The sequence below is a fragment of the Lontra canadensis genome, unplaced genomic scaffold (assembly GCF_010015895.1).
Source record: "Lontra canadensis isolate GAN:19392208 unplaced genomic scaffold, GSC_riverotter_1.0 scaffold79, whole genome shotgun sequence".
Taxonomy (NCBI): domain Eukaryota; kingdom Metazoa; phylum Chordata; class Mammalia; order Carnivora; family Mustelidae; genus Lontra; species Lontra canadensis.
This window is the reverse complement of record NW_022631073.1, coordinates 237271-265154: the sequence shown is the minus strand read 5'-3', so window position 1 is coordinate 265154 and position 27884 is coordinate 237271. Positions and strand designations below refer to the sequence as shown.

Sequence of the window (27884 nt, the reverse complement as noted above, 5' to 3'; positions counted from 1 at the left end):
AGGGGACTGACTCGACGGACGTGTTTGCTTGTGGTTTAGCACGACAAAACAGAAGTCTGAAGAGTGACGTGGCGTTGGCCTTCAGAGAAGAGAGGCCCAGCGTCTGCCACGTCGTCGGCAGTGCCCGCCCTCTGAGCGGTCATGTTCACCGGCTGGGAATCTGCAGTGACCACACACAGTGACCACACGGGGGACACCGTGACCACATGGGGGACACGCTTCCAGCCCAACGCCGCTCACTGAACAAAGTGAGTGTTTGGCATTGAACTCTCTCTCAGGTCCTGAAATCAAGTAAAAACTTGAACACACCACCAAAGGCTCATGAGCAGAACTGTTAGAAAGATTTTTATTGATTTGAGCGAGCGGGCGAGCGAGTGCACACACCCAAGTGAGGGGGGCAGAGGGAGCGAGAACCTAAGGCAGGTTCCCTACTGAGCAGGGCCCTACGTGGGGCTCGATCCCACAGCCCTGAGACCATGACCTGAGCTGAGTGTCAGTCACTTAACCCACTGCACCACCCACGCGCCCCCATAATTTCTGATTAGGAAGAACAGGCTCAGTCAGAGCGTGAACACGGCCCCGCGTGGGTTCTCATGGCCGCTGGGTGAAGTCGGCCGGCCACCCCGGGGAGCAAGAGCCCGACTGGTGGAGAGAAACTGGTGTCACCCATGCGGCCCTTTACAAGAGAAGGATTTATCTGCTTCTAAGACGGTCAGACTGCAACTTGTCTTTAAGTGGAGGGTTCAAGGCAGAGGCAGTGGTGCTCACTGGTCTTTGAAGTTGGCTTTTCTCTTTTCCACAAATGCGGTCATCCCTTCTTTCCGGTCTTCCTGGTGGGAAATGGAAAACAGGAGAGATGGACGGTCACGTTTTCCTAGAGAGTCAAGGCGCGGGGCTCCGGCTGTCTGCGGGGTTTGCTCAGTCTGCCGGGGTCCTCAGAAGCTTGGAATTCCACAGAGTGGAGGAGCACAGGGCGGGAGGTACCGCATCAGGACTACCTGGAAACCTGAGAACCGCCTGGGTTCCCTGACCTCGGCCTGGAAACGGCATCTGGAAATGGCATTCGTATATGCCCCTCCCAGTCCCTTGGTGCGAGCCTTCAGGAACCACTACACTGTGTGTCCGATAAACTCGCACCCCGCAGAGAGCTTCAGCCGCGCCTGGCTGGGTCACTCACGCGTTTGCCACCTGCGAGTGCACGTGCACACGCACCTTCAGTTCAACAGCCGTGGTCCCTTCTACTCTCTTCCACAGAACACCTCAACATGACTTTCTGATACGGAGAGGTGGGTTTCAATGACTCACAAGGGCTCCCTTTCAGTGACTAGCAAATCCTAGAAAACCCTGACCTGAAGCTTCAGAGGCGGCGTCAGGATACACCTGAACTCCAGGTAAGCGGCGTGACGCAGGACGCCAACGCTGTGGGCGCAGATGCCCTGCACGTGACACAAGCGCTCGCTGCGTAAGCGTGCGAGTCGTCACACTCACGCAGCAGGAAGTCACCCCGAATACGTGTGAGCGTCTACACACTGTACTCATCTGCAAAAATCATGCTCGTGGACAGGACACATCTGATCTGGCTATAGGGAAAGCGAACAGTTTAACCAAAGAGAAATGGCATTTAATGAAAAACTGCAAGGACATTCCCAGGGATTTCTACGGCTGGCCACGTGTGTCTCCACTGAATGTTTACTCACGGTAGCGAAAGTTGAATAGAAGAGCTTCTTCTCCAGCTTGTTTCCTTCTGTTAATGTCATTTCAAAAGCTGAAAAAGAGAACCCTGAAGTCAGGAACTCGGGTGTTAGATGTGGGGACAAGCAACTTTCTTTTATGGTGACAGGAAACACTCCCCACTGACCCACGTGAACCTTCATTTCGCCGGGATCTGGATGGGAGCCTGGGAAGCACCCCCTTCTCAAAGGCCCCGTCCTGGCTGCAACCCCCGTGGCTCCAAGAGGAGCAGCACGAGGGACTGAGTAAAGGGTGCGGAGACTAACTCTGTCCAGTAATCACAACTGGACCTGAGAGCCTGCACAATTACATGGATTTTATTTATTTATTTTTTTGAAGATTTTATTTATTCATTTGAGAGAGACAGAGAGCACAAGCAGGCAGAGAGGCAGGCAGAGAGAGGGGGAAGCAGGCTCCCCACTGAGCAGAGAGCCCGATGCGGGGCTCGATCCCAGGACCCTGGGATCATGACCTGAGCCGAAGGCAGAGGCTCAACCCACTGAGCCACCCAGGCGCCCCTGGATTTTATTTTTTAAAGATTTTATTTTGAGAGAGAAAGAGAGCACGTGTATGCACGAGCAGGGTGAGGGCAGAGGGAGAGTCACAAGCCGATACCCTGCTGAGTGCAGAGCTGGACCTGGGCTCGATCGCACGGCCCTGAGATCATCACCTGAGCCAAAACCAAGAGTCGGATGCTCAACGGACAGAGATACCCAAGCACCCCAGAATTAAGTACGCTTTAAAAGATGTAAAATTGAAGGATGAAAACCCGACAAAGGAACAGTGTGCCGGAATAGAGTCCTGGGCAGTAAGAACACCACTGCTCTGGGTCGTCCTTCCAGCGAAGGTGAAGGGTCTTTCTTGGTTGAACACCTGGGGTGAGCGGTAAGGCCTCTGACTGTGGCCTCACTGGCTGTCTCCACGCATGGCAGTGTCCACCTTGTAAGCACATGCTACGTGCTCATCCCTGTGGATGTGTCACGAACAAGAGCTCAGCCAATGACAGGCTGGTGGCCGCCTGGGAGGGGACCTGCCTCCCTGCAGAAGCGCACACAGACACGAGCGACTCAGCGGCCAGCACGGGCTCACGGCCTTCTCAACAAGCGGCCCCGGGCAGTGCTCCCCCAACGCTGTGCACAACCTGCTACGCTAAGATTCAAGAAGCTCTCGGGAAGGCTCAGAGAGGCGGTGCCAGTAGAGAGAGGACAGAGAGTCCAGAGCAACAGGGAGCAGCGTGGCCCCCGTCCCGGCTCACACTGGTGTCCCGTGGCCTGTGTGGCCACCCGGCCGCAGGCAGAGTGGCTGAGGAGAGAAAACCTTCCACCAGGACCTGGCAGGTGAGCCGGGCTTCTCGGCAGTCAGACTGCCTTTACTTGAGACCGTCCTGTCCTTCCTGGCCATTTCCCTGCACCCCAGTGCCTGTCACTCTCTGTCCCTCAGGCTGGCTCCTCTCTTGGGTCCTAATACCAAGGACAATTCAGAACATTTCAGGAGAGTCTGTGAGCAAGCAACCAAAGACCGGAACTCTACAAAAAGCCGGGATCCCAACGTTAACAATCCTCCCGATTTCCGTCCAGGGTGGCCTAGGAAGAATGGCTTAGCAGCGCGGCTCCTGCCGGTCCTGTGCCGGCGGCCTGCACAGCGCCTCCTCCTGGCGGAACCCCTACCTGCGTTCACGGATTCTTTGGCCATTGCCAGTACGATTTTAGAATTGCTGGCGATTTTCTCAGCACACTGGATGGCCTCTTCGATCAGTCTCTCCACGGGAAATATTTTGCTTACGAGACCTAAAACATGAACAGGTAAATTGGAGTGCGAATGGTCCCGACTGTGCTTCTCCCAGTCACAGTGCTGCTCCTGGGGCTGGGGGCTTCTGGGGGCCAACAAGGGGCTGTGGGGACGCAGGCTCCACACCGTCCCTGAGGTGGGGCCATGAGGCACTTACAGACACCCCAAGAGGGAGGGAAAGCAGGTCCCCTGGGGCGGGGACAGGGTGTGCCTGCAAAGGTCTCGGGCATCCCCTACTGCTGACGTCGGGCTAGGGAAACAGGAATGTTTTGACTCTTGAAGTTGATGTATATTTTAGTTACTCTCTTACGTGTGGCATTCCAAAGAAAAACAAAGGCACATGTCCCCTGGCTTCTCAGGACACCCGAGATGACTGTGTTCATCGCCCACGGGCACACCTGGACGCAGCCCCCACCACCCTCTCCACCCAGCTCCCCACGCAGGTGGCTCCGTGGGGTGGCCCTGGCCCACACCTGCTTGCTTGGCGTCCTGGGCAGAGATCCGATCACCAGTGAGAACCATCTCCATGGCCAGTGACTTTCCAACAGCGCGGGTCAGTCTCTGGGTGCCCCCTGCACCTGCAGGGGCAGAGGGCTATTGGTCATAGTTGGCTCATGGTTAGTACAAGCCCAGATGGCACGGACACACTTCCAGCAAATTCTGAGGGATGAAGCTGGGCTCCTTGGGTGGAGCAGGTGGGCAGAAAGGAGGCCACCCAAGAAACCTTAGGTGAGCCTCCTTTTCATACTTGGGCCCCATGCCTGGCACACTGGGTCCCTGCAGCTCAGATCCTGGCCCAGCCCAACCTGGAGGGCAGCTGGGGTAGCCTCTGATCATGGCCTGCTCCCCCCAGAGTTTGAAGCAAGAGCAAAGGCTCTGCCTCCCAAGCCGCTCTGACTGTGGCCTTCTGGCCCAGTGCTGGTCTCCACGTGCCCCGCTCACCATCCTGCTCGCCTGACCTGCTGCACCCGGAACAGAAGAGGTCTGCCCCATCACTGGCTACACTGACGCTGAGGCCCCATCGTCCACCCGCCCCACAGTGACACCCGGGCCCTGTTGTCCATCCCTCCCGGGGCCCCGTCTTCCATCTGTCCCACAGAGAACCCCGGGCTGCCCAGGTGAGCCAAGGGGACCACCTGACGGAGACACCCACAATCCAACAGGCTCAGGCGCTGCCTCAGTGAAGCGGAGACCTTGGGCCCTGGGACGGGGACAGCCCAGCGGCCAGCAGAGCACCATACGGGGCTTTGTTCATCCTCGGCCAACCCAGACACCCTCTGCGGATCTGACAGCTGCTCAGCAGACGCCCTGGGCTCCAGGCTCCACATGCAGGGCAGAGACCCTGTGGGGCCATAAGCCCAGAGCTCTCATCAGGTAGCCCCCAGGGCATAGAGGAGTCACTGTCTGACCATGGCTCCCATCACCCTCCTCATGGGGATTCCCTGCTCTGCTGAACCGAGGGTCACAAGCAGGCATCACTGCAGTGACAACGCGGTATGTGGTCAGCCTTCCCTAATAGTGTCTGACACACAATCTGGCAGTCATCAGAGGAGCCTGCATGGACCTAAGGCTCCCTGGGCCACTCTCTGAGCGCCGCTGCGTCCCCCCGGCTTAGTGTGCTGGTCGGCAGGGGGAGCAATGGGCAGAGACAGGCGGCCACCATCCAGCGCGTAGACCACAGCCCAGGTCCCTCGTCACAGGCAAGCTGCATGCTTTGGTCTGTGACTGGAAAAGGCCATAAGCTCCTGAGACGTGGGCAGATTCTGAAGAATGACCGGGAGAGTCATGCCGGAGACATTATCACTCTTTACCTGGGATGGTTCCCAGCAGGATTTCCGGCTGTGCAAACTGGGCCTTTTCTCCAGCATAAATGATGTCACACATCATAGCAAGTTCGCAGCCTCCACCAAGCTGCAAAACACAGGGGCCACCAGGCACCCAGTCAGAGTCACTCCATTTGCTTATATGAATTTCCCATCAAAATGAACACAGCCCAGGGCGCAGCAAAGGTTACCAGATACACAAAGTCACTTAAGTGTTTCCACAAGTTACTTACAAATGGCTGAGCTAGCGACCCCCTCTGTGAAGGGCCCTGCAGCAAACTCTCTCAGCTTTGGGGTCCCCAGTTTCTGCTCTGCTGTGGGGGCTCGATGGCAGCCACAGAGAGCTTGCAAACCAGAACGCTCGACTGGGGCCCAATGAACCTGACTGGCTGGCCTTGCCTTACCCACAGGGAGCTTTACCAGATGGTCACGAGCTGAGATGCCCTCACTGCTTCGCCACAATTGGCCCCAGGGCCTCTGGGTGTCCTTGTGCCCAGAGACCCAGACACCACACAGAGGACAGCGAGCTCTCGAGCGTGGCAGGTGCAGAGAAGGCTGGAGCCACTGAAACCACATGGAGAAGGCAACGTGTGGCCTACAGTCCAGCAGAGGGGGAGATTCCCAGGGGCCTAGGGGCCGCGGGGAGGGCTGAGAATGCGAAAGTGTGCAGCGAACACCCACTAAGGAAAGCTGGTGTGACAGCGCCTCCGCTCTGTGCGTCCTGGATCTGTGACGTCCCTCGGCAGGAACGGCGGGATTGTAACTACACTCCAACCTTTTCAAAATAAAGATAGCTTATCCCACGCCTCCCGGTGCACTGAGGGGAGACTTGGTCTGATACTCACAGCGTAGCCATTGACAGCAGCAATGATCGGCTTCTTGACTTGGGCAAGCCGGTCCCAGTGGCTCAAGAACTTCCTGGAGTAACAGTCCTGGAACGTCTGGTTCTGCATCTCTTTGATATCAGCTCCGGCTGGGGGTGGAAACGAGTCCCAGTTACCAGAGAGCAGAGACCCGAGGACTGCTGCACCCCCCAAACCCACAGGGAGCTACGAGTGTGCAGCACGTGTAGGCACTGGGGGCTGCTGGGAATGGCCGACGACGCAGGGCCCTGTGTGGTGCTGGCCACCTGGACAGAGCCGGGCGGCAGAGACTGTGGCGACATGCCATGCTATGCGCTGATGGAGGGGATGCAGAGGGACTGCGGGACAGGAAACTGATGCAAGCTAGACTCGGAAGGCAGGGCTAGTTCATCAGTCACTTAAGCCCTGACACACACAAAACCTGATTGCCAAGGACCCGAGTCACTTTGAATGATCTGATTCTGCTGGCAGCGCACGCATGGACGTCAAACAGGCAGAGCGGCTCTGTGTCTGTTTACACTATGTTTAAGTAAACCCTGAGTTGCCCGGACTTTTCTGATGCTAGCACGCAGGGGTAAGTGTTCACAATGCAACATGCCACAGACAGCCCCTTGCGCACCTGCAAACGCCTTCTCCCCACCCGTGACGACGATGGCCCCCACGGCCGGGTCCTCCTCGAAGGCCTCCAGGGCCTGGTTGAGCTCGGTGATCAGGCCGTTGCAGAGTGCATTCAGGGCTTTGGGGCGGTTCAGCTGGATGAAGCCCACGTTGCTGTTCTTCCCCTTCTTTTCTGCAATGATGTACTGAAAGCCCGCACCTAGGGGATTCGAGCAGGCCTCAGACAGGTCAGTGGACAGGGTGTCCCCGATACGTCCCCCGCCCAGTCCTCGGGCAGCAGCTCACAGCTCTCAGCCTTGTGGTGGCCTCTGCCCCGCTCTCTACCTTCAAAGGAGTTTGAACACCTCCCAGCACCTGTTCTGCAGATACCCTGGGATTCCGCAGAAGCAAGGGCTGGGAAACAGGCTCCCTCCACAGACTGCAGCTGGGTGAGGCAACGAGCTGTGTGTGCACAGAGCAGAGCGGGAGGCACACACCGGGGAGAGGTGACTCATGGGCCGGAGGGGCAGGCTGCTGACTTGGGGCCAGCATGGCCTGGAGAGGAAGAAGGACAAGCTTGGAAGCCTCAGGTCTGTGTGCCTGTGGGTTAGGGCTAGGGTCTGGTGGGGAGGGACGCAAGTGCGAGGCTTAGCAGCAGCCTGATGCAGCCCAGGATAGGACTGCTGACCGCAGGTCAAGACCCGCAGACGCCCGTCAGCAAAGAGAGCTCCGAGGAAAATCAACACGCTCTTGTAGCCGGGCAGGTACGGGGACACCCGGGAGGGAGGAGGATGCAGGGACGACCCCAGCTCGGGGACAGGGCCAAGAGTGCCTCAGGAACACTGCGGCCCTGACCAGAGGGCTGAGCGGAGGACAGGCCCGGCCAGCTGGGGGAGACAGAGTCGGAAAAGCAGTCGTGGGCAGGCCTGCGCCCCAGGCCTGCGGGACACAACGCGCGACTTTGCCAACACGAGGCCCCAGCTGCACATTCTCTCCAAGTCCTGCAAACACCGCAGAAGTTCACCAACAACCAAACCGAAGAGGCTAGAGGTCTTAGCACGTGATCCTGAGTCCCCCAACGGAGGGGCCACCAGTAACCGCAGAGGTCAGCACGCTGAGGGAGCAGGTGCTGGAAGGGGGGCCCAGCCTAACAGCAGAGCCGCGGGGTCCGGGCCCTGGGTGCACAGGGAGGAGGGGGAGGGGGAGGGCTGATGGGGTCAGGCCGGTGGAGGGGATGAGGTCCAGGGCGAGGCACGGGGGTGCCCGGGGAGGCCGGGGTCAGGCCCTGAAGTGAGGTCCGGAGGTCCCGGGTGCGGGCCGCGGTGCCGGACCCCCACGCGCTCTCAGTCGCGTACTCACCCGAGGAGAAGGGGCGCAAGGCCGCGGAGCCGGAGAGGGGGCGCAGCGGGCCGCGGACGCGGGGCAGCAGGGCGCGGAGGGCAGCCATGGCGCTGTGGGGACGGCTCGCCCCGCCCCGAACCGCCCCGCGGAGCCGCCCCCGGCTGCGCCAGTCAGGGCCCGGCCCGACTCCGAGCCGGCATCGCGAGACCTGCGGGCGGCGGAAGGGGCGTGGCAAGCGGAGGGCGGGGTCGGGGGGTCCGGGAGCGGGGTTCGGAGGTTTGGCCTTGTGGGGTGCCGCAGCCCCGTGCTGGCTGTCGGTGACCCCGAGCAGTGGAGCAGCCGCCCGGAGGACCCCGGAGGGCACGCCCGGCGGCCTCCTGCGGCCCGCAGAGACCCCCGCGCGAGCCCGCGCCCCCTCTTGACCTTTGGCCTTCGGCCCTTGCCCCTACTTCCGGGACGAGCCCTGCGGGCTGGAGGCTGGGGAGCAGCTGGCGGAACCCGGGCCGGATGCTCCCCACGTCCCCGGGGACACGCTTCCCGCCCCGCACCCCGCGAAGTCCGCGGAAGCCGGGTTTGCGGGGCACGAACGGGCCGCGGCGAGAGGAAGCGCGTGGGCGGGAGAAGGCGGGGGCAGCAAGGGGCGCCTGGAGGCTCAGTCCGGGGTGCGGCTGCTTTCCGCTCGGGTCCTGGTTCCCGGGGCCTGGGATCGCGTCCCGGATGGGCCCCCGCCCCGCCTCCGGCCCCAGCCCCGCCTCGGACCCCAGTCCCGCCTCGGGCTCCCTGCTCCGCGGAGAGCCTGCCTGTCCCCTCCCCCTGCGCTCCCCCTGCGTGTGCGCGCCCTCTCTCACTCCCTCCGTGAAATACATAAAAATCTAAAAAAAAAAAGGGACCGTGGCCCCAGGACCCTAGCTTTAGCGCCGCGGGGGTACCGACGCCGCCCTTAGCGAGCGGCGCTTCCTGCGGTGCGAGCCCGGCCCGTGTCTCCGCGCCGGGGTGCTCGCGGGGCCGCCCTGCTCCGCTCGGTGTGCGCCGCCGAGGGTCGTTCAGCCGCGTGAAGCCACCGAAACCCGGGAGATGAGTGTACGGGAAGGACGCGCCCGACCGGTGCTCCCCGCCGGCAGCTCGGTGGCTTCTGAGTTCAACGTCACGCATAGTTCCTTACAGTGTTTCCAGTGACTCAGTGACTGTTACAGTGTTACCAGTATGTGCACCTGCGTTACTTCCGCTACGGCGCGTCGGTGCTCAGCCTCCGTGGAATTCTCGCCCAGGTTCTGCAAACAGCCGAAGACAGAAGACGCCTACAAATGAAAAGGAAGACGGATATTTTCCAATAAATAACAAAATTCAAACCAGAATCGGATACTCAGCAAAGTTCGTTCCGAGGCCGAGGTAGAATTTTATTCACTTTCACGCCAAGACGACCAACGCTGTGCTCACGGAGACTGCGCCCGTGTGGGCCACCCCACTGGGACAGGCACACGAAATGAAACGGTTCCAGCCTAAAAGAAGTTCTTCTAAGCCCCCGGGCTGGCGTGGAGGAGAGCAGCTGTTGTCTTCCGTAAGGTTAGGGAAAAAAGAACAAGTGACAAAAAACCCACAAAATTTTTGTATTAACCTTCAAAATAAAAGTCACTTACTTTACCAGAAAGTTGGGTTTATTTGGGAATAGCAGAGAATTGCAATTAGGGACATGCAAGCTATAGAAAAATCGTGGGCCGGTCCGACAAAGGAGAAGGAGGACATTTGAGGGACTGCTCTGAACTAAAGTCCACCGGTGAGAAGCAAGCGATGACGGTGATGATGAAGGTGATGCGGGCTTCCTGGCTGAGGCGCCGGGTGGGCTAGTTTTGGTGGCATATGCAGATTCACCTCTTGTGGTGGGGCCGTGGTTGACTGTCTCCCGCTGAGGGCTCTTCTGTTGGGGTCTAACTCACAGTTGGTTCTGTGCTCACCATGGAGCCATATGGCTCCCCCTCTGGCCTCCTGACTCCATTCTGTGAGGTTTCCTATCCTTAATTTTCATATATGTGTATCTGTAAATGGGCCTCAGCAAAATTAAAAACTTTTGTATTTCAAAGGACACCATGAAGAAAGTGAAAGGACAATCCCCAGAATGGGAGAAAGTTTTTGCAAATCATATATCTGGTAAGGGTTTTCTTTCTAGAATATCTGAAGAACATGTTCAACTCAATAATAAAAAGACAAACCATTAAAAATTGGGCAAAGGAGGGGTGCTTGGCTGGCTCAGTTGGAAGGACATGAGACTCTTGTTCTTGGCATCATGAGTTTGAGCCCTATGTTGGGTGCAGAGATCACTATAAAAAAATAAGCTTTTTATAAAGTGGGCAAAGGATCAGACAGAAATTTCTCCAATAAAGATATGCAAGTGGCCAGTGCACACACACAGAGGTGCTCGATATCATTAGTCACTAGGGAAATGCAGACACCACTTCCTACGTACTAGAATAGCTGTGACCGGACAGGCAGTGTGTCAGCAAGTGTTGGAATACCCTCACTAGGGCCAACTGCTGGGTGACCACTGGCAGACTATAAAGGGACAGGATAGTGGAACATAACACAGGGTAATTTTAAGGGGGATAGAGCCAGTTCACAGGGCAAGGACAGTGACGATGCAACCTGAAAATGGGGCTGCAGCCTTGAGTCATCACCAGTCACCTGGAGAGAGGGCAGTGTCTAGCCAGCTGGTCTGCTGAAAGTGGCCATGGCCGGTGCTAGGAGGCTTCTTTCACCCGAGGACGAGCATACAGACATGTCCCTCACGGTCCCACAGTCATATCCCTGAAGGCACAGGGCTGCTTTGTCAGGGGCAGTGGGCATGTCACTCGAGACTCCAATAAGCTCCAAACAGCCCACAAAAACCCACGTTTCCAGCCCTGCTTACAGGTGCAGCTTGCCACCGGAAACTAAGGTGCAGGCCAGAAGCCATAACTCCAAAGAAGCCCCACTGACCCAGTTCTGGACCAGTCTGATTCAGTTCAGACACTGCACTAACCTTGCAGATGACCTCAGGATCATGACCATGTCATAGTCATAACAAAGACACTGAGCCTGGGTGGCTTAGTTGGTTAAGCCTCTGCATTCAGCTTAGGTCATGATCTCAGGGTCCTGGAATCGAGCCCATCGGGCTCCCTGCTCAGCGGTGAGTGTGTTTCTCCCTCTCCCTCTGCCTGCTGCTCTGCCCGCCCCCCAAATAAATACATAAAATCTTGAAAAAAAACCCAAACACCTATTAGTGCACTGACAAATCCACCTGCACCCATTTAAGGGGAAAGAAGAGGTGGCAGTCTGAATCCAAGACAGCCCCCTTCTTCTTCCCTAAAAAACCCCTAGTCAGCTGGCTTACCAGCCCTTTAATGACCCTAACCCCATATAACCCTGACCATGACACCAAATCAGGAAGAAGATACCTTCAGAGCTTGAGCTCCCCTTCACTATTCTCTGGTCATTGAATAAATTACCAGCTTGCTGTGAAATACCGTTTGGTTATTTCACAAAGTCTTGAGTAGGAAAAGAACAGGCCACTTTGGTAACCATTGGGCCTCTCAGGTTCCACCACCAGCCCTCACCGTGGGCATACCTGCGAGAAACCCAGAAAACAGCGGCCACTTTGCTGAGTTTGGGACCTCAAAGAATCTTTAATCTGTGAGCTGAAGTGTCCCCAGTCGTAGACCAGACGTCTGGGACACTGGCCGCTGCACAGTGACACATTGAGTTGAACCCTGGGGGGAACCAGAAGGCATGTGGGGGAACCTCTGAGAAGGAAGCCCCCTGGGCCAGCAGCTTTGCTTCGGGTGCTGGCGGGGGGTAAATTTTCCCCTAAAGAGAGAGCTGTTCCTCTCAGCAAACAGGTGACACTGGGGGCAGGGTGACTGCACCCAAACATATGCGGACTCAGTCCGATTGCCTGAGATGTCCGGCTGAGTGACAAGGCCAGGGGTCAGGCAGTAAGCTCTGTGAACTGGTTCGAGGCCCAGTGCCGCAGCCCAGTTCTGGGTCCCCATGACCTCCGGTTTCTGCCCAGGGCTTTGTGTCCCCACCTGGGGGCTGTGCAGCAGTCAGGTGCAAGCCTTCAGACTCAGGGTCTGAAGATCACAGTCTGATGGCTGTTGCCATCTAGGAGCTTTTCCTGTGTGACAGTGACGCAAGCCCTGGGCCGGGGGGCAGTGCACAGCCAGCTGTCAAGGACCCTGTCGGCGAGCTGGGATGGGTGCAGAATGACAGCAGGCCGTTCCTGACAGTCACTCATGGGCGTCTTGACCTGCTTGGCTTCTTATATGACCAGCCAGAGAAACTGTTCAGTATCAGGAGAGGGGTCGGCCTTGGCCTGGGCACTCTGCAAGGTTTTTCAGACACCACTTTCTGCCGATGGCAACACCTCTCCCAACATCATTCTTCAAAAACCCATGTAGCCCTTGCATGTATGTTTCATTGTGAATCACATATTTATGTATATTTCTATGTCCATTTTCTGAATGCCATAAGGGCTGGGATTTGTCTTTATTCCGGGGTGAGTTCTGAGCACCTTGAATTTGTTGAACAGGTTCCCTCATGTTTAAGAAGCTGTTCGATTACCAGTACTGGCCCTGGGCCATTCTGGCAGCAGCCTGGACATCTGTCTTTGCACAGAGGGATTCTGGAAGGAGGCACAGTTGGAGGTGGGTCTCCAGCACCCAGAATGCTGACCCTCCCCACTCCTGTCCATTCTTCGGCTTCAAAAATACTAGCAGCCAGACCTATATGCTGCAGAAAGGACACTGGAAGACACTTACTGGGGAGCCTGGCCAGCCCAAAGGAAGGACTTAGAGATACTGGGGGGGTTCCCCATTTAACAGCTCCCCACCCTGAGCAGTGCAGAGTCAAGCTCAAATTCAATGAGCCCCACTTACAAACCTATTTCCAACAGCCCTTTGGCCTGTTCCTCCTCATGAGCAAACAAGCACTATCCGTCAGCATGTAAAGTGTCTTCCTGGAAGATAGAAACAGAAGAAACAATTTGGAGCAAACCTCCCAAAGCAGGAGAATGCCACTTCAGAGCTTCTTTTTATATCCTCAGACATCGCCTCCTTGAAGAACAGCACATTTCTCTAAGAACAGACATGTGTGGAAGAAGAGCTCTTGGAAATTCAACTCTGTGACAGCAAAAACAAGAGCCTCGTGGGGAGCAACGCTGCCGAAAGCAGAGCAACAGGAAAGGTGGAAAACAGGAGAGTACACTGAGCATCCAAGGTTCAGTCTGAAACCTCTGACGTCCTAAAGTAGGAATTGCATTTTATTTTTATTTTTAAGATTTTATTTATTTATTTGACACAGAGAGACGGTGAGAGAGGAAGCAGCAGGGGGTGTGGGAGAGGGAGAAGCAGACTCCCTGCTGAGCAGGGAGCCTGCTCGGGGCTCGATCCCAGGGTCCTGGAATCATGACCTGAGCCGAAGGCAGACACGTAATGACTAAGCCCCCCAGGTGCCCCTAAAGTAGGAATTTTAGAAAGGGTAACAGCACATGGGGGATAAATCATTGGTGGAAACAACTGATTAGTGAAATAACCTATGAAAGAAGCTCCCAGGGCTGATGGACAGAGTTTCCAGACTTTGAGTTCCCAACATAGTGAAAGTCCAGACACATGGAGGCACCACACTGTGAAATTTCAGCAAATGATCCTAAATATTTGCAGGGCGGAACAAGCCTCCACTGTGGTAAAGGATTATAAATTTGAGTGCCTGTGAATCTTTTTTTTTTTTTTAAGATTTTATTTATTGAGAGAGAGTGAGAGAGAGCACGAATGGGGGGATGGAGAGCGGAAGAGGGACAAACAGACTCCCTACTGAACAGAGAGCCCAATGCAGGGCTCAACTCCATGACCCTGAGATCGTGACCTGAGCTGAAAGTCAGATGCTTGACCCACTGAGCCACCCAGGTGCCCTTGCCTGTGAGTTTCCTAACCGCACTCCTAGAAGGGATGAGACAATGCCTTCACAGCCTGAAGGAGGAGGTCTCTAACCTAGAGTTCTATGCTTAGGCAAACTACAAGTCAAGTGTGAGGGCGAAACCCAGACATTTTCAGGTTTGCCTTATCGTTAAAAAAATGATCTCCCAGACACCTCTTCTCAGTTTCACCCAAACAGGTGAGTGAATTAAGAAACAAGAATAGATGGCCAAGGAGAGCCCGCACAGGGGGACAGGAGGGAATCCTCTGGGACATGGAGAGGGGAAAACCCAGACAGAAAGACCATCTACCCAGTCTGGAGCTGACTTAGGAGTGGTAGCTGAAGGCTGCAGAGCCTCCCATCCCGGCCACCCTCACTGGCTGGAACAGGGGGCCACAGAAAGTCCACAGTAGCCTCCCGGTGGGTTAGGACGGCAGCATCTAGCGCATGACTAAGAAGGACTGACGAGCCCTAACACCCTGTCACAGGAAAGCCTTTGGGCAGAGGGCAGAAGCTTTCTAACCCTCACAAGACAGTAGAGAACGGACCTTCCTGAATTAGGGCAGTTCTCTAGAAAGGCCTGCGTGCTTGAATATGCACGAAATGTCTCCTGGGGTGGGTGGCGGGGAAGGGGCACGTGAGAGAAAGTTCTTCACTTACCCTTTCTCTTGAACTTTGTACCTCGTATGTATAAACTCCTGTGACCACACACACTCAGAAGAGCCCCACTTAGGACGTGCTCAGCTCTCCCCGCCGCACCCTGACACCACAGTCCCCCTCGGACTTTCATCCATAGGCTCCCCGGGGTCCCAGGGCGAAGGCGCTCATGGCGCTTTTCTGCGGCAGGAGAGAGGCACGTCCTCCTCCTTCTGGTCGCCTTTCCCACGTCTCCTTCGGAAGGAGACACGAGCCGCCCGGCCGGCGCTATCCTCCCTCCGTGGGGACACGCGCCCACATCGGCCAGCAGCAGGCCCGCGCCCCGCGCACAGGCCGACCGCGGGCACACTCCCACCCAGCGGCGCTCGCCCACACTCCGCCCTGCAGCGGAAACGTGGGCTGCATTTCTCGCGGAAGCCCCAAACCCAGCCCATAGGGTCACGTGGTGTGGCAGCCGCCCGGGCATGGCCTCACACCTTGCTCCTCGCTCCACCTACCCGCCCCGCCCCTCGCTATCGCTCCGCCCCTCCTCGCCCCGCTCATCCACCTCCAGCCCCGCCCCGCCCCTCCGTCCACCTCGAGCCCTCGCCCCGCCCCTCCCAATCGCCCCGCCTCCAGCCCCGCCTCTCCCACCTCCAGCCCCGCCCCTCCTCCAACTCCTCCCCTCCCATTCACCTGGAGCCCTCGCCCCGCCCTCCCCATCGCCCCGCCTCCAGCCCCGCCTCTCCCACCTTCAGCCCTCGCCCCGCCCCCCCTCTCCCCGCCTCCAACTCCTCCCCTCCCGTCCGCCTCGAGCCCTCGCCCCGCCCCTCCCCATCGCTCCTGTCCCGGCTCGCGGTGCACCCCCAGTCCCGTTGCCGGACGTCGGGTGCCCGGACGCGGTCCCGCCCCTCCCCATCGCCCCATCGGTCCAGCCCCGCCCCGCGCCCCACCTCCCGCCCCTGCCGGGTGTCCTCGGAGCTCTCCGCGCTTCCGGGCGGCGGGGGCGCACGGGGACTGCCCAGGACGGTGCGATGGAGTCGAGCGGAGGCCGCGCGGAGGGCTCGGGCCGCGGCCCGCGGGTGCTGGTGGTGGGCGGCGGTATCGCGGGGCTGGGCGCCGCGCAGAGACTCTGCAGCCACCCGGCCTTCCCGCAGCTGCGGGTCCTGGAGGCCACTGCCCGGGCCGGCGGCCGCATCCGCTCGGAGCGCGGCTTCGGTAACGGCCTCTCCCGGAACCCCTTCCCCGAGCCCATTTCCGGAACTCAACGGGTGCGGCCCGGGATCCGCCGCTCGGTCAGCCCTGCACCCGGGGTTGGCCGACCCGGAAGCCTTGCCTGCCCACCCGCCCCCGCCTTAATGAGGCCGAGTTCACTGGTACCCGAAACTCAGCCGTCCGGTTGGCAGGGCCGGCCCCTGCCGCGGACGGTAGCCTGTGTCTCTGCAGTCCTTCTGGTTGTGTCCCTCGAGGAGCTCCCCCTCCAGCCTCCGGGTCACCCCCAGGCACCCCTTCTGCTCCCGTGGCGGCTCTCTAAATGTCCTCTAAAGGCGGGCGCAGGCCAAATGTTGCCCTTAAACTAGGTCTGAGCAGGCCCTAGGACTGTAGTCTTCAGGGACCCTGTGTCCTCGGGTGGGGCTTTTAGAGCAGGCCTGGGGAGGGCGGGGCTGGTGCGGTCCCGGAGAAGGGCTCAGGGTTGGCCTTTGTGGGGAGACAACCTCCAAGTCTCCTCTGCTGCTCCTGCCAGGTGGTGTGGTAGAGCTGGGTGCCCACTGGATCCACGGGCCCTCACAGGGCAACCCGGTCTTTCAGCTGGCTGCCAAGTACCAGCTGCTGAGAGAGAAGGACTTGTCAGAGGAGAACCAGCTGATTGAAACTGGGGGTCATGTGGGCCTGCCCTCCGTGTCCTACGCCAGCTCTGGGGTAAGTGTGAGCCGTGAGCTGGTAGTGGAGATGGCGAGTCTGTTCTATGGTCTCATAGACCAGACTCGGGAGTTCCTAAACACAGCCGACGCCCCAGTGCCCAGTGTTGGGGAGTACCTCAAGAAGGAGATCCAACAGCGCGCGGCTGGCTGGATGGAGGATGAGGAGACCAGGAAGCTCAAGCTGGCCATCCTCAACAGCTTCTTCAACGTGGAGTGCTGTGTGAGCGGGACCCACAGCATGGACCTGGTGGCCCTCGTGCCCTTTGGGGAGTACACCGTGCTGCCTGGGCTGGACTGCACCTTTCCTGGGTATGTGCATGCCCCACCCACCGAGTCAGCCCTCTGTGCGCCACCTCCAGGCACCCTGGGCCCCCTGCATGCACCCCAGGCCTCTCCATGCACCCTTGTCCCCCTTCGTGTACCCTGGGCCTCTCTTCATGTACCCTGGGACCCCCTCCATGCACCCAGGTCCCCTCTGAGCCTCCCCCCCTTTATGGACCCTGGTCCCTCTCCAGGTACTCTGGTTCCCCTCCGTGCACCCTGGGACCCTTTCCATTTACTGGTTGAGCTGTGGGAAGTAGGGGAAGGGTGAGAGGGTCAGGAGGCCATTTGTCTTCCTCGTCTTAGAGAGATCGCCCGTTTGTTTCTCTAATTTTGCTCACTTGGGAAAAAGAATGATTAAAAGATGATTAAAAGAAGGCCATACCTTTCATCGCACTTTCTTCCTCCCGTGTTTATGAGGCCTCTCATGTGCTAAGTGCTGCGTAAGGCTCCAGCCTCTGTGATGGACAGATAGCCCACCCCTGTGGCGGGTGGCTGTCCCCCCACCGAGCACTCAAGAGGCCCTCACAGGACTGTCCCGCTGGGCTCTCTGGCATCACCACCCCAAGTCTCCCGGCAGGGGAGGGCATTTGTGATCAGAAGTAGGGTTCCAGGTGGGTTGGGAGGAGGCCTTGTCCTCCCATAATTACCTCCATTTGCTCATGCTCACCTGATCCCCTTGTTAGCCTGGGTGGTGGTGTCTGTGTTTCCGAGGAGACCCTGCCCTCCTCCCACCTTCCCTACAGGGCCTCCCCCGATGGCAGCTTCCTCTGAAAACGCCCACACCTCTGTGTCTCCTAGGGGCTACCAGGGGCTCACAAACCACATAATGGCCTCCTTGCCAGAGGACGTGATTGTTTTTAACAAGCCTGTGAAGACCATTCACTGGAACGGGTCCTTTCAGGAAGCCTTGTCTCTTGGGGAGACGTTTCCAGTGTTGGTGGAGTGCGAGGACGGAGCCTGCTTCCCTGCACATCACGTCATCATCACTGTGCCCTTAGGTAAAGCCGTTTTCCCCGTCAGGGTTCCCTTTGGTCCCCCACCCCCGGGGCCGGGGCCGGTGGTAGCTCCCGTTTTCAGTCTAGCTCCCAACAGGGTTATTCTCTCGTGTTTGTAGCAGTTGCGTGCTTTGGCATTGAGTTTCACAATGAGAGAAAATGTGTGTCTTGCTCCTTCCAAGGACGTTTATGGGAAGGCTGGGACGGCCTCCAGTTCACCCAGCTGGGCTTTCTTGGAGACGGAAGTGGGTGTGAGAGCCAGCTCTCAGGTTCCGTCCTGGTGTAATCAAGGAGTGGATCAAGCATATGGTTCTGTTTGATTCTAGATCTGACGCCCGAGACAGAAGCTCTTTTGGCAACTTGACAAAAGGTGGAGGCAGCTGAGCCGAGCTGTGCCTGTGCCGTCTCACTTACCCGCAGGCAGCTGGGGACGCGTATGTCCCTGTCCTCTTGGACAGAGGCGGACAGAATGACAGCAGTTAGTTGTGCAGGTTCACAAAGTGGCAGGGCCCGAGCTGAGGAAAGGTGTGGGTTCCTGGGGCTCCTTCGGGATGGGATGTGGGCTGTGGTTAGCTAGCTCAGCACCCAGCTCCTCTCTCCCACACGTGCAACCACACTGGACGTACTAGCATCGTCTCCTGCTGCTGTTTGCCGCCCCCTGCTTTCTCGGTTCATACGACTTCTGTCAATGTGCCCAGTCGGCACCCCCCACCCCAGCCCCCGCCGGTGTCTGTGTTCATGCACAGTTGCAGGGCTGCCTGCGGAGCCCTTGCTCTCAACAGTGGATGCGTCACTGTGTCTGCTGGGGTTGCTCACCGGGAGCGGGGACACCGGTCACACTGGTTCTTTATAGGCACATAGTATTTCCTTGTACGTGAGGGTCGTTGCTGAATATTCCTTAGTTGATGGAAATTCAGCCTATTTTCACTTTTTTTGTCTCACAAAGCATTTTCCATCTGTGTGATGGAAACACAAACACTTGTGTGAATGTATCTGTGGCATAAATCACGGTGGTGGGAGCTGCTGGGCTGAGGGTCTGGGCAAATGGGACTGTGGGGGGTGGCGTGGGACCCCTCTGTGGGCCCTTGCAGCCTCTGTGGGTCTGTTTCCTCCTGGGCTGTTTGTCCTTTACTTACTGGCTTGCAAGTTATCTGTGTTGTAAGGAGACTGTGCTGCAAACAGTCCATCTTGTTGTCTGACTCTGGCCCAGAATTAAATTTTTTTGGCATGCAGGTTATTTTTCCTGTGGCTTCTGGAGAGAGCCCATGTGTCGTGGTGCTTCTCCACACTATCCTGGAGCAGCGGGGTCTGCAGACATGGAGAGGCAGATGGGTTTCGAAGTGAGACAGTGTCCTACAGAGCAGTTTGGGTGGGGCCTGACAACTCTGCCTGCCTGAGCAGGTGTCCATGGGGCCTTTCATGTCCCTCCACTGCGGTGTTGATCACTGAGGCCGAGTCCCAGTGGCCAGAGCCAGCCCGATTTCTGGGAGCTCAGCTGAGCTGGGGCTGGTGTGGGTCCCGAGTGGACATGGGCTCTGGATGCCTCCTTTTGCTGACTCCTCTAATGGGCATCTGGGTGGGTTCCTGTGGCTGTCAATTCCAGTTTATGAGATTTACGTGGTGTAAATTGAGTCCACTTGTGAATTCCAGGTTTTCTTAAAGAACATCTGGACACCTTCTTTGAACCACCACTGCCCACTGAGAAGGCAGAAGCGATCAGGAAAATGGGCTTTGGGACCAATAATAAAATCTTCCTGGAGTTTGAGGAGCCCTTCTGGGAGCCAGACTGCCAGTACATCCAGGTGGTATGGGAGGACATGTCACCCCTGGAGGACGTCGCGTCTGAGCTGCGGCACGTCTGGTTCAAGAAGCTCATTGGCTTTTTGGTCCTGCCTTCCTTTGAGTATGTATGCTGCTTGAGTCTCTCTGAGGACCCGTCAGGGGTGAGCGTTGAGGAGCTGGTTCGTTGGCCTTAGTTTGGCTGTTGATTCACTGGGAGGCATTTCTGGGGGATTTCTGGGTGGAATTCCAAGGACACCCAAGAGCACTGATGACAGACACTGGGGCTCTAACCACTGCAGGACTGGATGGAAGCCTCTTGCAGGCAGCCTGTTGGCGTGTCTTAGGTGCTAGAATGAGCTTGTGGCCGGGAGGGTGTGTTCAATCAGTAAGAAAGTGTTTGCTGAAATTCCCAGGAAGCTGGGGTGTGTAGGTTACAGAAGGAATTTGAAACATGGAAGGGTCTGTAACTGGGAGACAGTATTTCAACCTGATGCAGTAATTGAGGAGACACCTTTGTGTTTCCTTATAATTCAGGAGTCAAAGACCCATCCGTGGCTAAGTTGGGTGGCTATGACGCATGGATCAAGCAGTCTGCGTGGGCTTGGTGCCGACTCAGAAAACAAGACCATGAGTCATTTAGGGACGGAGGGACGATTTTTCCCACAAGAGCCAAAGACATAGCCAGTGTGTGGTAGTCGATTGGCAGATGTGAGTCCAAGTTTCCACACAGAGACGTGGCAGGGTTGGGGACCATATTCTGGGCCTGGAGGACAAAATGCAGGGATGCCTTCCAGCAAAGCTCATCCCCAATAGCCAAAGGAGCTGGGTGCGTGGGGCCCTCCCACCTAGGAGGGGACCTGCACGTGTCCTTTGCACCGAAGATAAAGCAGACATCCAGGGGCTTGGAAAGGTACCCAGGGCTGCAGATACGTAGTGGAGCGGTGGCTGGCGTGCTCGGCCCGCTGCCCCATCCCTGGCTCTGTGGCCTGTGCTCAGGACACTGGTGGAGACGACAGTCCTCGGGACGCTCTGTGGTCCAGGACGGTGGCCCTCACACTTTGTGGTCTCTGAACCCCGGTTCATACTCTAAAAATATTGAGGGTTCCCAAAGAGCGTCCGTTAGGTGGGTCGTGTCTGTACATTTACCACACTAGAAATGAAAACTGTTAAATTTAAAAAATTTTTTAAATTTATTTAAATAAATAAATAAAATCTTTAAAAAGATTTTATTTATTTATTTATTTATTTGAGACAGAGAGAGAGCGAGCGAGCACACAGCAGGGGAGGAGCAGAGGGAGAGAAGCACATTCCCTGCTGAGCAGGGAGCCCGACTCAGGGCTGGATCCCAGGACCCCAGGATCAAAGGCAGATGCTTAACGACTGAGCCACCAAGGCGCCCCAAATGTTTATTCTTTAAACTGAGTAAATCTCTACCATGTTAGCATAGATAGCATCTTTTTTGAGGGAGGGGAGGGGCAGAGGATGAGAGAGAATCCCAAGCAGACGCCATACTCTGCACAGAGCCTGGCATGGGGCCGGGTCTCAAGACCCTGAGACCACAACCAGAACTGAAATCCAGAGTCGGTCGCCTGACTGAGCCGTCCAGGGCCCCGTTATCTTTTAAATGAAATAATGTTAACGTTTATTAAAGAAAAATAACTATATTTCTAAAACAAAGTTTAGCGAGGAGAGTAGCGATGCTTTGCCTTTTTTCCTCACCTCTACCGTCTGGGGTGATCCCGGACAGCTCGGCTCTCAAGGCTGTCGGAAGGCAGTGGGGCTGGGTCTCATTCCACTTGAAGCAGATGAAACATCTTGACTCAGACACGCAGTCTGGAGAAGGGGTTGTGCTTAGTCTTCAGATGGTTGTGGGTGTTCTGTGAAATGGCACCGAAACTGAAGACGCAGTCGCTCCTCCTGGGTCAGGCACCGTCTGGAGTCTGGAAGCTCGTCGTGGACGTCTGTGCTCCGAACTCTGCTGCCTGCGCTGCACGTTGAATGGCTCTTGCACACGTCCCTAGCTTGGGCATTCCAGACACTGATCTGTTTCATGTACCTCAAAGAATTACGTTTATTAATATCACCACAGATCTCAGGAAAGTCTCTTGGTATTGGGAACCTATCAAGCTGTTGGTGGCAGATACAAGTTTTCTAAAATTGTAATTTTTGCTTGAGCGCTTAAATTTCTTCATTGGCAGTAAATGCTTGCAGTTGTTTTCCTCGTGATGGACACACTGCTCGTTTTTGAGAACCTGCTGCCACACACCCAAGCTTGAATACCGGCCGCGTTCTCTCAAGTAGAAACAGTGTTTGTGAGAGGAGCTACGCAGTTGGCAACTCCAGCCACCGCCCAGGGCTGTCCTGAAGACGGTGCCACACCAGCGTGCAGCAGAAGTGCTTTGTGCCGGATCTCGTTTTGTCACGAAGAATGTGAGCGGCGTGCGGTCAGGACTTGAGGTTTGATACAGTTAATGGCATGCGCGGCTTCATCTAGGACATTCCCAAGTGAATTTGGTGTTTTTGTTCACCTATTTATTTTTCATGGGGCACATGTCACAGCAGAACACTATGTGCTGGTCCCAGTTCTGCGAAGGGACAGCCGTTCACTCCTGTGGGTCTTGCACGCCAGCGTGGATGTTGACAGAGTAGGAAAAGCAAACACTGTCTCTGCGTTGTGGAAAGGGTTGTGGCCTCACAGTCCCTGGGGGCTGGAACCCCGGAGGGTGGGCTGTGGGCCGCACCTGCTGTCGGGGTGCCTCGGGGGCTGAGCACAGGTGAGCTGGCTGCAAGTCGTCTCAGCGTGTGTCTCCCCAGCAGGTCTGTCCACGTCCTCTGCGGCTTCATCGCCGGGCTGGAGGCTGAGTTCATGGAGACGCTGTCCGACGAGGACGTGCTTCTGTCTCTGACCCAAGTGCTTCGCAGGGTGACAGGTACGGAGCGTGTGTGGCCGGGCACCGCGGGCGCTCCTCGCTGGCCATCTCCGGACAGGAGCCCAGCTTTGCAAGAACGAGCTTGGTGCTCTGACCCTCCAGGGACAGTCCTCCTGCTGTGAGTGGGGTCACTCGGTTCTTATGTCTGAGGAACTGAAACGGCTTTGCAAACACTTTCCATTGCCTTTTTCTGTTTCTGGGTGTCCTGAGTTAAGCAAAGTGGTAAGACGGGGAGAGCTTCTGAGGAATAGACTCGTGGTGAGGTTTACTTCCCGGGTGGTTTCCTTCGGTTTAAACCGTGGGATCTTGAAGCTGGAATGGGGCCAAGGGCAGTGGGGCCACACTGACGGGCGTCTCTGGGCGCAGGAAATGCCCAGCTCCCTGCGCCCAGGAGCATGCTGCGCTCCCGCTGGCACAGCGCCCCGTACACCAGGGGCTCCTACAGCTACGTGGCCGTGGGCAGCACCGGGGACGACATCAACCAGCTGGCGCAGCCCCTGCCCACGGATGGCGCCGAGGCACAGGTGAGGCGGGCGTGGGTGGGGCTGGGACCCCTGCACTAGGTCTCTGTGCTTTCTGAAATTAGGAATCGTGAAATATGCATTATTTTATCAGAATTTTACATGCACGTAGCCTAAAGCATCAGAAAACCCTGCAGTGCTGGTACAAATAACAAACTTACAAACCGCAGCGGCTGTCAAGGGCCTCCAGCCCCCCCTTCCAGGCCCTCGGAGCCAAGGCTCAGCTCCGAACATACCCCATCTCTAAGTCTCACATGCATCTGCCTCTTTTTACAAAACACTGGGTTGTGGAGAACTTCGGGTCTGTGCACGAGCCGGCCAGACCTTTGGGCCACGTCTGCGGCTTCAACGCTGTGCAGTGGCAGCCATGGCCCGTCCCCCACACCATGGGATGACGACATCGTTTTACTGCAGACACCCCGGAGTGGGTCTCTAAAGACAGAGGACGTCCTCGGAAGATGTGTAACTATAGCAACGTTGTCCCAGTTAAAAATGATGAAAATTTCTCTGTATGATCTGAAACTCAGGGCTCCGTTTCCCAAGTGCCTCATGATCGCTTCACGGTCTGCTTGTTCCATAATGTTGCTCCTCGGATTTTCAGTTCTCGGCATCCCTGACTGACTCTCCCTATGGCAGGTAGGGTTTTAGGTCTTCCCTATGGCAGGTAGGGTTTTAGGTCTCTTGCCCTCCTCTGCCCACCCAGCACTCAGCTCTGCCCCAGCCTCCCCATGTGTGGCGCAGTGCTCTTAGTAAGGCCACTGTTCAGTGTTTCCGTCATCTGCTTTGCTCCAGGCCCCACGCACATCTGGCCTGAAGGACACTGTGGTTCCTTTCCTGTCTGTAGATGCGAGTGTGCAACTGTGCGACACTTTATGCGTGTGTGTCTGTGAGTCTCTGGGCAGGTGTGTGGAGTTGTGGCATGTGCAAGTGAGTGTGACTGCGCGCACGAGGGAGGGAGTGTGCAGGGCTCCGATTTCTGTGCCCATCTTTGCCTGGACTCTGCTAACTCCTTCCGTCCTCTCTCACCTCCTCCCCTATCCCCGAGTCAGCTTCAGCTCCTGACGCACAGCCCTCGCCTGTCCTGCGCCCCGTGTCCCGCCTGCCCCATGCATGCACTTTCTGGAACATTTGTTCCAGTAGCTCCCTGATGAGGGGGATAGGGGAGGTGAGTTTTTAGAGAAAGTTTACCTGTGTGGAAATGTCCTTCTCCCCTTAGACTGCATGTTCCAGTCCTGCCAGCATGTAACAAACCACCCTAAAACCCAGTGGTGGGAACAACCACTTTGTTATGCCGACAGGCTCTGTAGGTGGGCACGTGGGACCATCTGTTTCTGTCCATGATGTCTGGGGAGTCAGTGGGGAAGACCTGACCTGTGCCGGGGTCACTCGGGGTTGGGGTGGGGGTCGTCTGAGGCTGCTCGTCTTGCGCGGCTGCCCTGGGTTGGGACACTGATGGGACCCCCTGCCTGTGGCTTCTGAGTGGCTCGGGCTTCCTCACAGCGCGGCTGCTGCTGCCCACATGGTGGCCCAGACATTCCCGTGGAGGAGGCTGCTGCGTTGCCTCCTGTGGCCCAGCTAGGATGTCAGGAAGTGCCACTCTGCCACACCCCACTGCACAGTGGTCACAAGCCTGCCCAGATTCAAGGTCAGGACACAGACCCTGCCTCTCTACGGGAGGCGTGTCCAGGAACTCGTAACCCCATATGAGCCGCACGTGGGGCGCCAACCCTAGTTTGAGGGGCACGTCCCTCAGCATTCTGAACACGTTCTTTAGTGCTGCTCGGAAAGTCCGAAGCCATTCAGCGTCCTTCATTTCTTACCTCTTAGGAAGCCTGGAATTATCTCAGCTCCCTGTTCTTCTTCTCTGCTGCTTCCCTCTTTTGTGGGATTTTGTTGTTTGGATGGGGGACTGGTCCTCATTTTTTTTTTTTTTTAAATCTTTTTCCCTCCTAACTTCCATGTCTCTGGGTTTTCACTCTGTGTTTTGGGTGAAGTCCTTAACATCGCATCCCAAACCGTCTGTTGGGTTTCCATTTTGCAATTTCTCTTGATCGTGGGAGTGGCTGCTGTCTGTGTTCCTGCTCACGCTTCCTGACCGGCTCAGAGCTCAGTGGGATTCGTGAACAATAAAGCCACACACTTGCCATCAGCTCTGCAGCCACAGTGAGAGGCGTGCGGCTGTGGCCTGATGCCCGGCACCCTGTGCTAACCCCGGCTTTTCTTTGCAGCTCCAGATACTGTTTGCAGGGGAAGCCACACATCGCACGTTTTACTCCACCACGCACGGGGCTCTGCTGTCTGGCTGGAGGGAGGCCGACCGGCTCATCGCTCTGCAGGACCCACAGGCACAGCTGCCTGGGCCCTGGCTCTGAGTCCTGCTTCTCCCCTTCTGAGCCCAGCTCCGCCCCACCAGTGCCACGGGGAGGCTGACAGACAGTGTCTGTCCTGGCTTGAGATTTGGGGATGTTAATGACAGCCTGCCTTTTTTGGTGACTGGAGGAAGCTCTCATCTTTCATGTCCCTGAGTCTAGCCAGGGTCTAGCTAGAGCTGAGTGCGAAGTCTTCTTGGAGAAATGAGACATGGGAGGCCACCACTGCTGCTGGGGCAGGCACATAAAGTCTGTTAACGCCTCCGTGTCTCCTCGTTCTTGCAGCTCGGGCCTGCGGCGCCCGTCACACCTGTCTTCGCCAGGCCCCAGGCCTGGGCCATTGCAGGGCCATGTGCCCCCTCCCTTGAGTTCCCTGGACATTGGGTGCTGTGGTTGCCCCTTGTCCCTGGCGCCTTCAGACATTCCCGAGCTCTCACTGCTGGTCCCAGGACCACGGTGACAGATATTTAGTGGACACCAGCTGTGTGGCGCTGGTGGAGGGCCAGAGAGCGCGGACACAGGAGTACACAGGGCACCCCATCCTGACCTGGGGCCAGAGGTTTTCCAGAGGAAGTGAATAAAAAATCCCTCCAGAGTGCAGGGGGGTGGGATGGTTGGGGAGTCAGGGCGAGTGGGGGGCATGTCAGTGCAGTGGGCAGTGTTGGGGTGAGTGTGTCGGGATGCCTGGGTGCTCGGCTCAGCTGACCCCATCCTACCTGGCTGCATTCTCAACGTGTCCCAGGAATGGGTCACAGCACTGCCACTTCCCAGTTGAGGAGGGGACAGAATGTGGAGGTCAAGGTCAGCCTCAAGGCTGCCCCTGCAGAGCTTGGTCTTCTTCCCAGGACAGGCCCAGGGAGGCTGGTGCTGTGGTCAGTGGCACTTGGGAGGAAGGTGCGGGAGCTGCAGGCGATGGGGCTCGTAGCCTTGCACCCACCCTGAAGCCAGTGGCTCCTGCCTCCCCTCATGCCTCAGGCTGCAGCCTGTGATGGGCTCTGGTGGGGGCGGCGGGGAGGACCCTGGCTGCAGGCACCAGCAAGCGTGTTTGTGTGTTTGGGGGAGGGGTCTTGGGGCCACGCCTGCCTAGGCTCTTCTCCAGTCCCAAGTTGGCCCCAGCATGCCCTGCATGGACCGATCTCGTTCTTCCCCTCCCGGGTCAGATGGCCCCTCCAAGGGGTCTTCCCTGCTGCTGTCCCGGAGTTCTGCATGTGTGTCCCATGCTCTGTCACTCAAGTGTTTTGTGTGGGACACCTGCCAGTCAGTTGTGGGAAATCTGGAAGGTGACAGGGTTTTGTTTCAGGTTTGTGGTCCCAGGGCTCTGAGAGATGCCGCTTCCCTCGGCCATCTGTGTTGTTGACCTCCAAGCTTTCTTCAAGCTGCGTGCCTTGGGGAGACATTTCTTGTACCCCAGGTGACAAAGGTGAGCAGGGCACCTGCTCCCCTGTTGGTGGGAGGGCTGCCCTGTGAGGCCGGGCCGGGGGCTGCGACCTCGTCCTCATTCTCCTCTGGTGTCTGACTCCTCCCCTGAGTCCATCATCTCAGTCTGGGAGCCGCCTGGGAGGGCTTACCTCCCACAGTCCTGGGAATGTTTAGTGCTGAGACGGTCACAGTAGTGACATTTTTGTGCTGAGAATTCAAGCGTGTTTGGGATTTTAGCAGCTTGTTCCAGAAATTCCATTAGAGTAACACTCTTGTACTCACCGTGTGCTGAGTAGTTGCTGGGACTCAGAACTAAAGCTAAAACCTGACGCTACACAGAGTACGGGACCGCAGGAATCCTGGCTCCGTGTGTTGACAGTGGAGCAGGACTGCCGTCAGCGTTTCCGAAGGCTTTGTTTAAGACGAGGCGTATTTGAAAAAGAAAAGGGGGATATTACATATATAGACTACATTTAAAGTATTTGAACATTTTAACCAATTTGTAAAAAGGGGACTGCTGAGTTGAGGAGCTAGAAATTTTAAAATGTAGTTAACATTAATATATCTATGAATTCCTTAAAAAAAAAAAAATTCCATGGGGGCACCTGGGTGGCTCAGTGGGTTAAGCCTCTGCCTTCGGCTGGGTCATGATCTCAGCGTCCTGGGATCGAGCCCTGCTTCAGGCTCTCTGCTCAGCGGGGATCCTGCTTCCTCCGCTCTCTGCCTGCCTCTCTGCCTACTTGTGCTCTCTGTCAATAAATAAAATCTTGAAAAAAAAAAAAAATTCCGTGAACTGAGGACCCCTGGTAAGTCCCTGGCCTGCACAAAGTCCCAGGTTGGCTGGTAGCCCCGCCCCCCGCCCCCGCCCCCGCCCCCGCCCCCCCGCCCCCGCCCCCCCCG

At 57.0% G+C, this 27884-nt stretch overlaps 2 protein-coding genes across 5 annotated transcripts; one reads left to right on the top strand and one right to left on the bottom strand.

Moving 5' to 3' along the window:
- Positions 1-541: 541 nt before the first annotated feature.
- On the bottom strand, positions 542-8280 carry ECHS1 (enoyl-CoA hydratase, short chain 1). The gene is made up of 8 exons (XM_032882043.1): positions 8162-8280; positions 6825-7022; positions 6188-6315; positions 5331-5430; positions 3993-4097; positions 3399-3518; positions 1698-1765; positions 542-830 (listed from the first exon to the last, which is right to left on the bottom strand). Exons 1-8 carry the CDS (start codon positions 8247-8249, stop codon positions 765-767), a joined length of 873 nt encoding a protein of 290 aa, XP_032737934.1. The 5' UTR covers positions 8250-8280; the 3' UTR covers positions 542-764.
- A 7423-nt stretch (positions 8281-15703) lies between these two features.
- On the top strand, positions 15704-25829 carry PAOX (polyamine oxidase). 4 transcript variants are annotated; one of them, XM_032882040.1, is made up of 7 exons: positions 15706-15940; positions 16467-16953; positions 17767-17966; positions 19614-19866; positions 22563-22675; positions 23042-23199; positions 25425-25632. In XM_032882040.1, the coding sequence occupies exons 1-7, from the start codon at positions 15757-15759 to the stop codon at positions 25566-25568; spliced, it is 1539 nt and encodes a 512-aa protein (XP_032737931.1). In that variant the 5' UTR covers positions 15706-15756; the 3' UTR covers positions 25569-25632. The 4 variants fall into 4 exon arrangements, with proteins under 4 accessions (XP_032737932.1, XP_032737933.1, XP_032737931.1 ...); XM_032882039.1 differs by having other exon boundaries at positions 22560-22675; XM_032882041.1 differs by lacking the exon at positions 23042-23199 and having other exon boundaries at positions 15704-15940; positions 22560-22675; positions 25425-25829.
- Positions 25830-27884: the final 2055 nt, after the last annotated feature.

What these genes read in the sequence shown, in the direction of transcription:
- PAOX (XM_032882039.1), top strand. Translation starts at nt 15,757, where the DNA reads ATGGAGTCGAGCGGAGGCCGCGCGGAGGGCTCGGGCCGCGGCCCGCGG. An exon ending in CATCATCACTGTGCCCTTAG is followed by an intron (nt 17,967 to 19,613) that starts GTAAAGCCGTTT and finishes TGTGAATTCCAG; the next exon opens with GTTTTCTTAAAGAACATCTG. An exon ending in AGTGCTTCGCAGGGTGACAG is followed by an intron (nt 22,676 to 23,041) that starts GTACGGAGCGTG and finishes CTCTGGGCGCAG; the next exon opens with GAAATGCCCAGCTCCCTGCG.
- ECHS1 (XM_032882043.1), bottom strand. Translation starts at nt 8,249, where the DNA reads ATGGCTGCCCTCCGCGCCCTGCTGCCCCGCGTCCGCGGCCCGCTGCGC. An exon ending in CTTGCGCCCCTTCTCCTCGG is followed by an intron (nt 7,023 to 8,161) that starts GTGAGTACGCGA and finishes CGAATCCCCTAG; the next exon opens with GTGCGGGCTTTCAGTACATC. An exon ending in CCAGGACGCCAAGCAAGCAG is followed by an intron (nt 3,519 to 3,992) that starts GTGTGGGCCAGG and finishes TTCATGTTTTAG; the next exon opens with GTCTCGTAAGCAAAATATTT.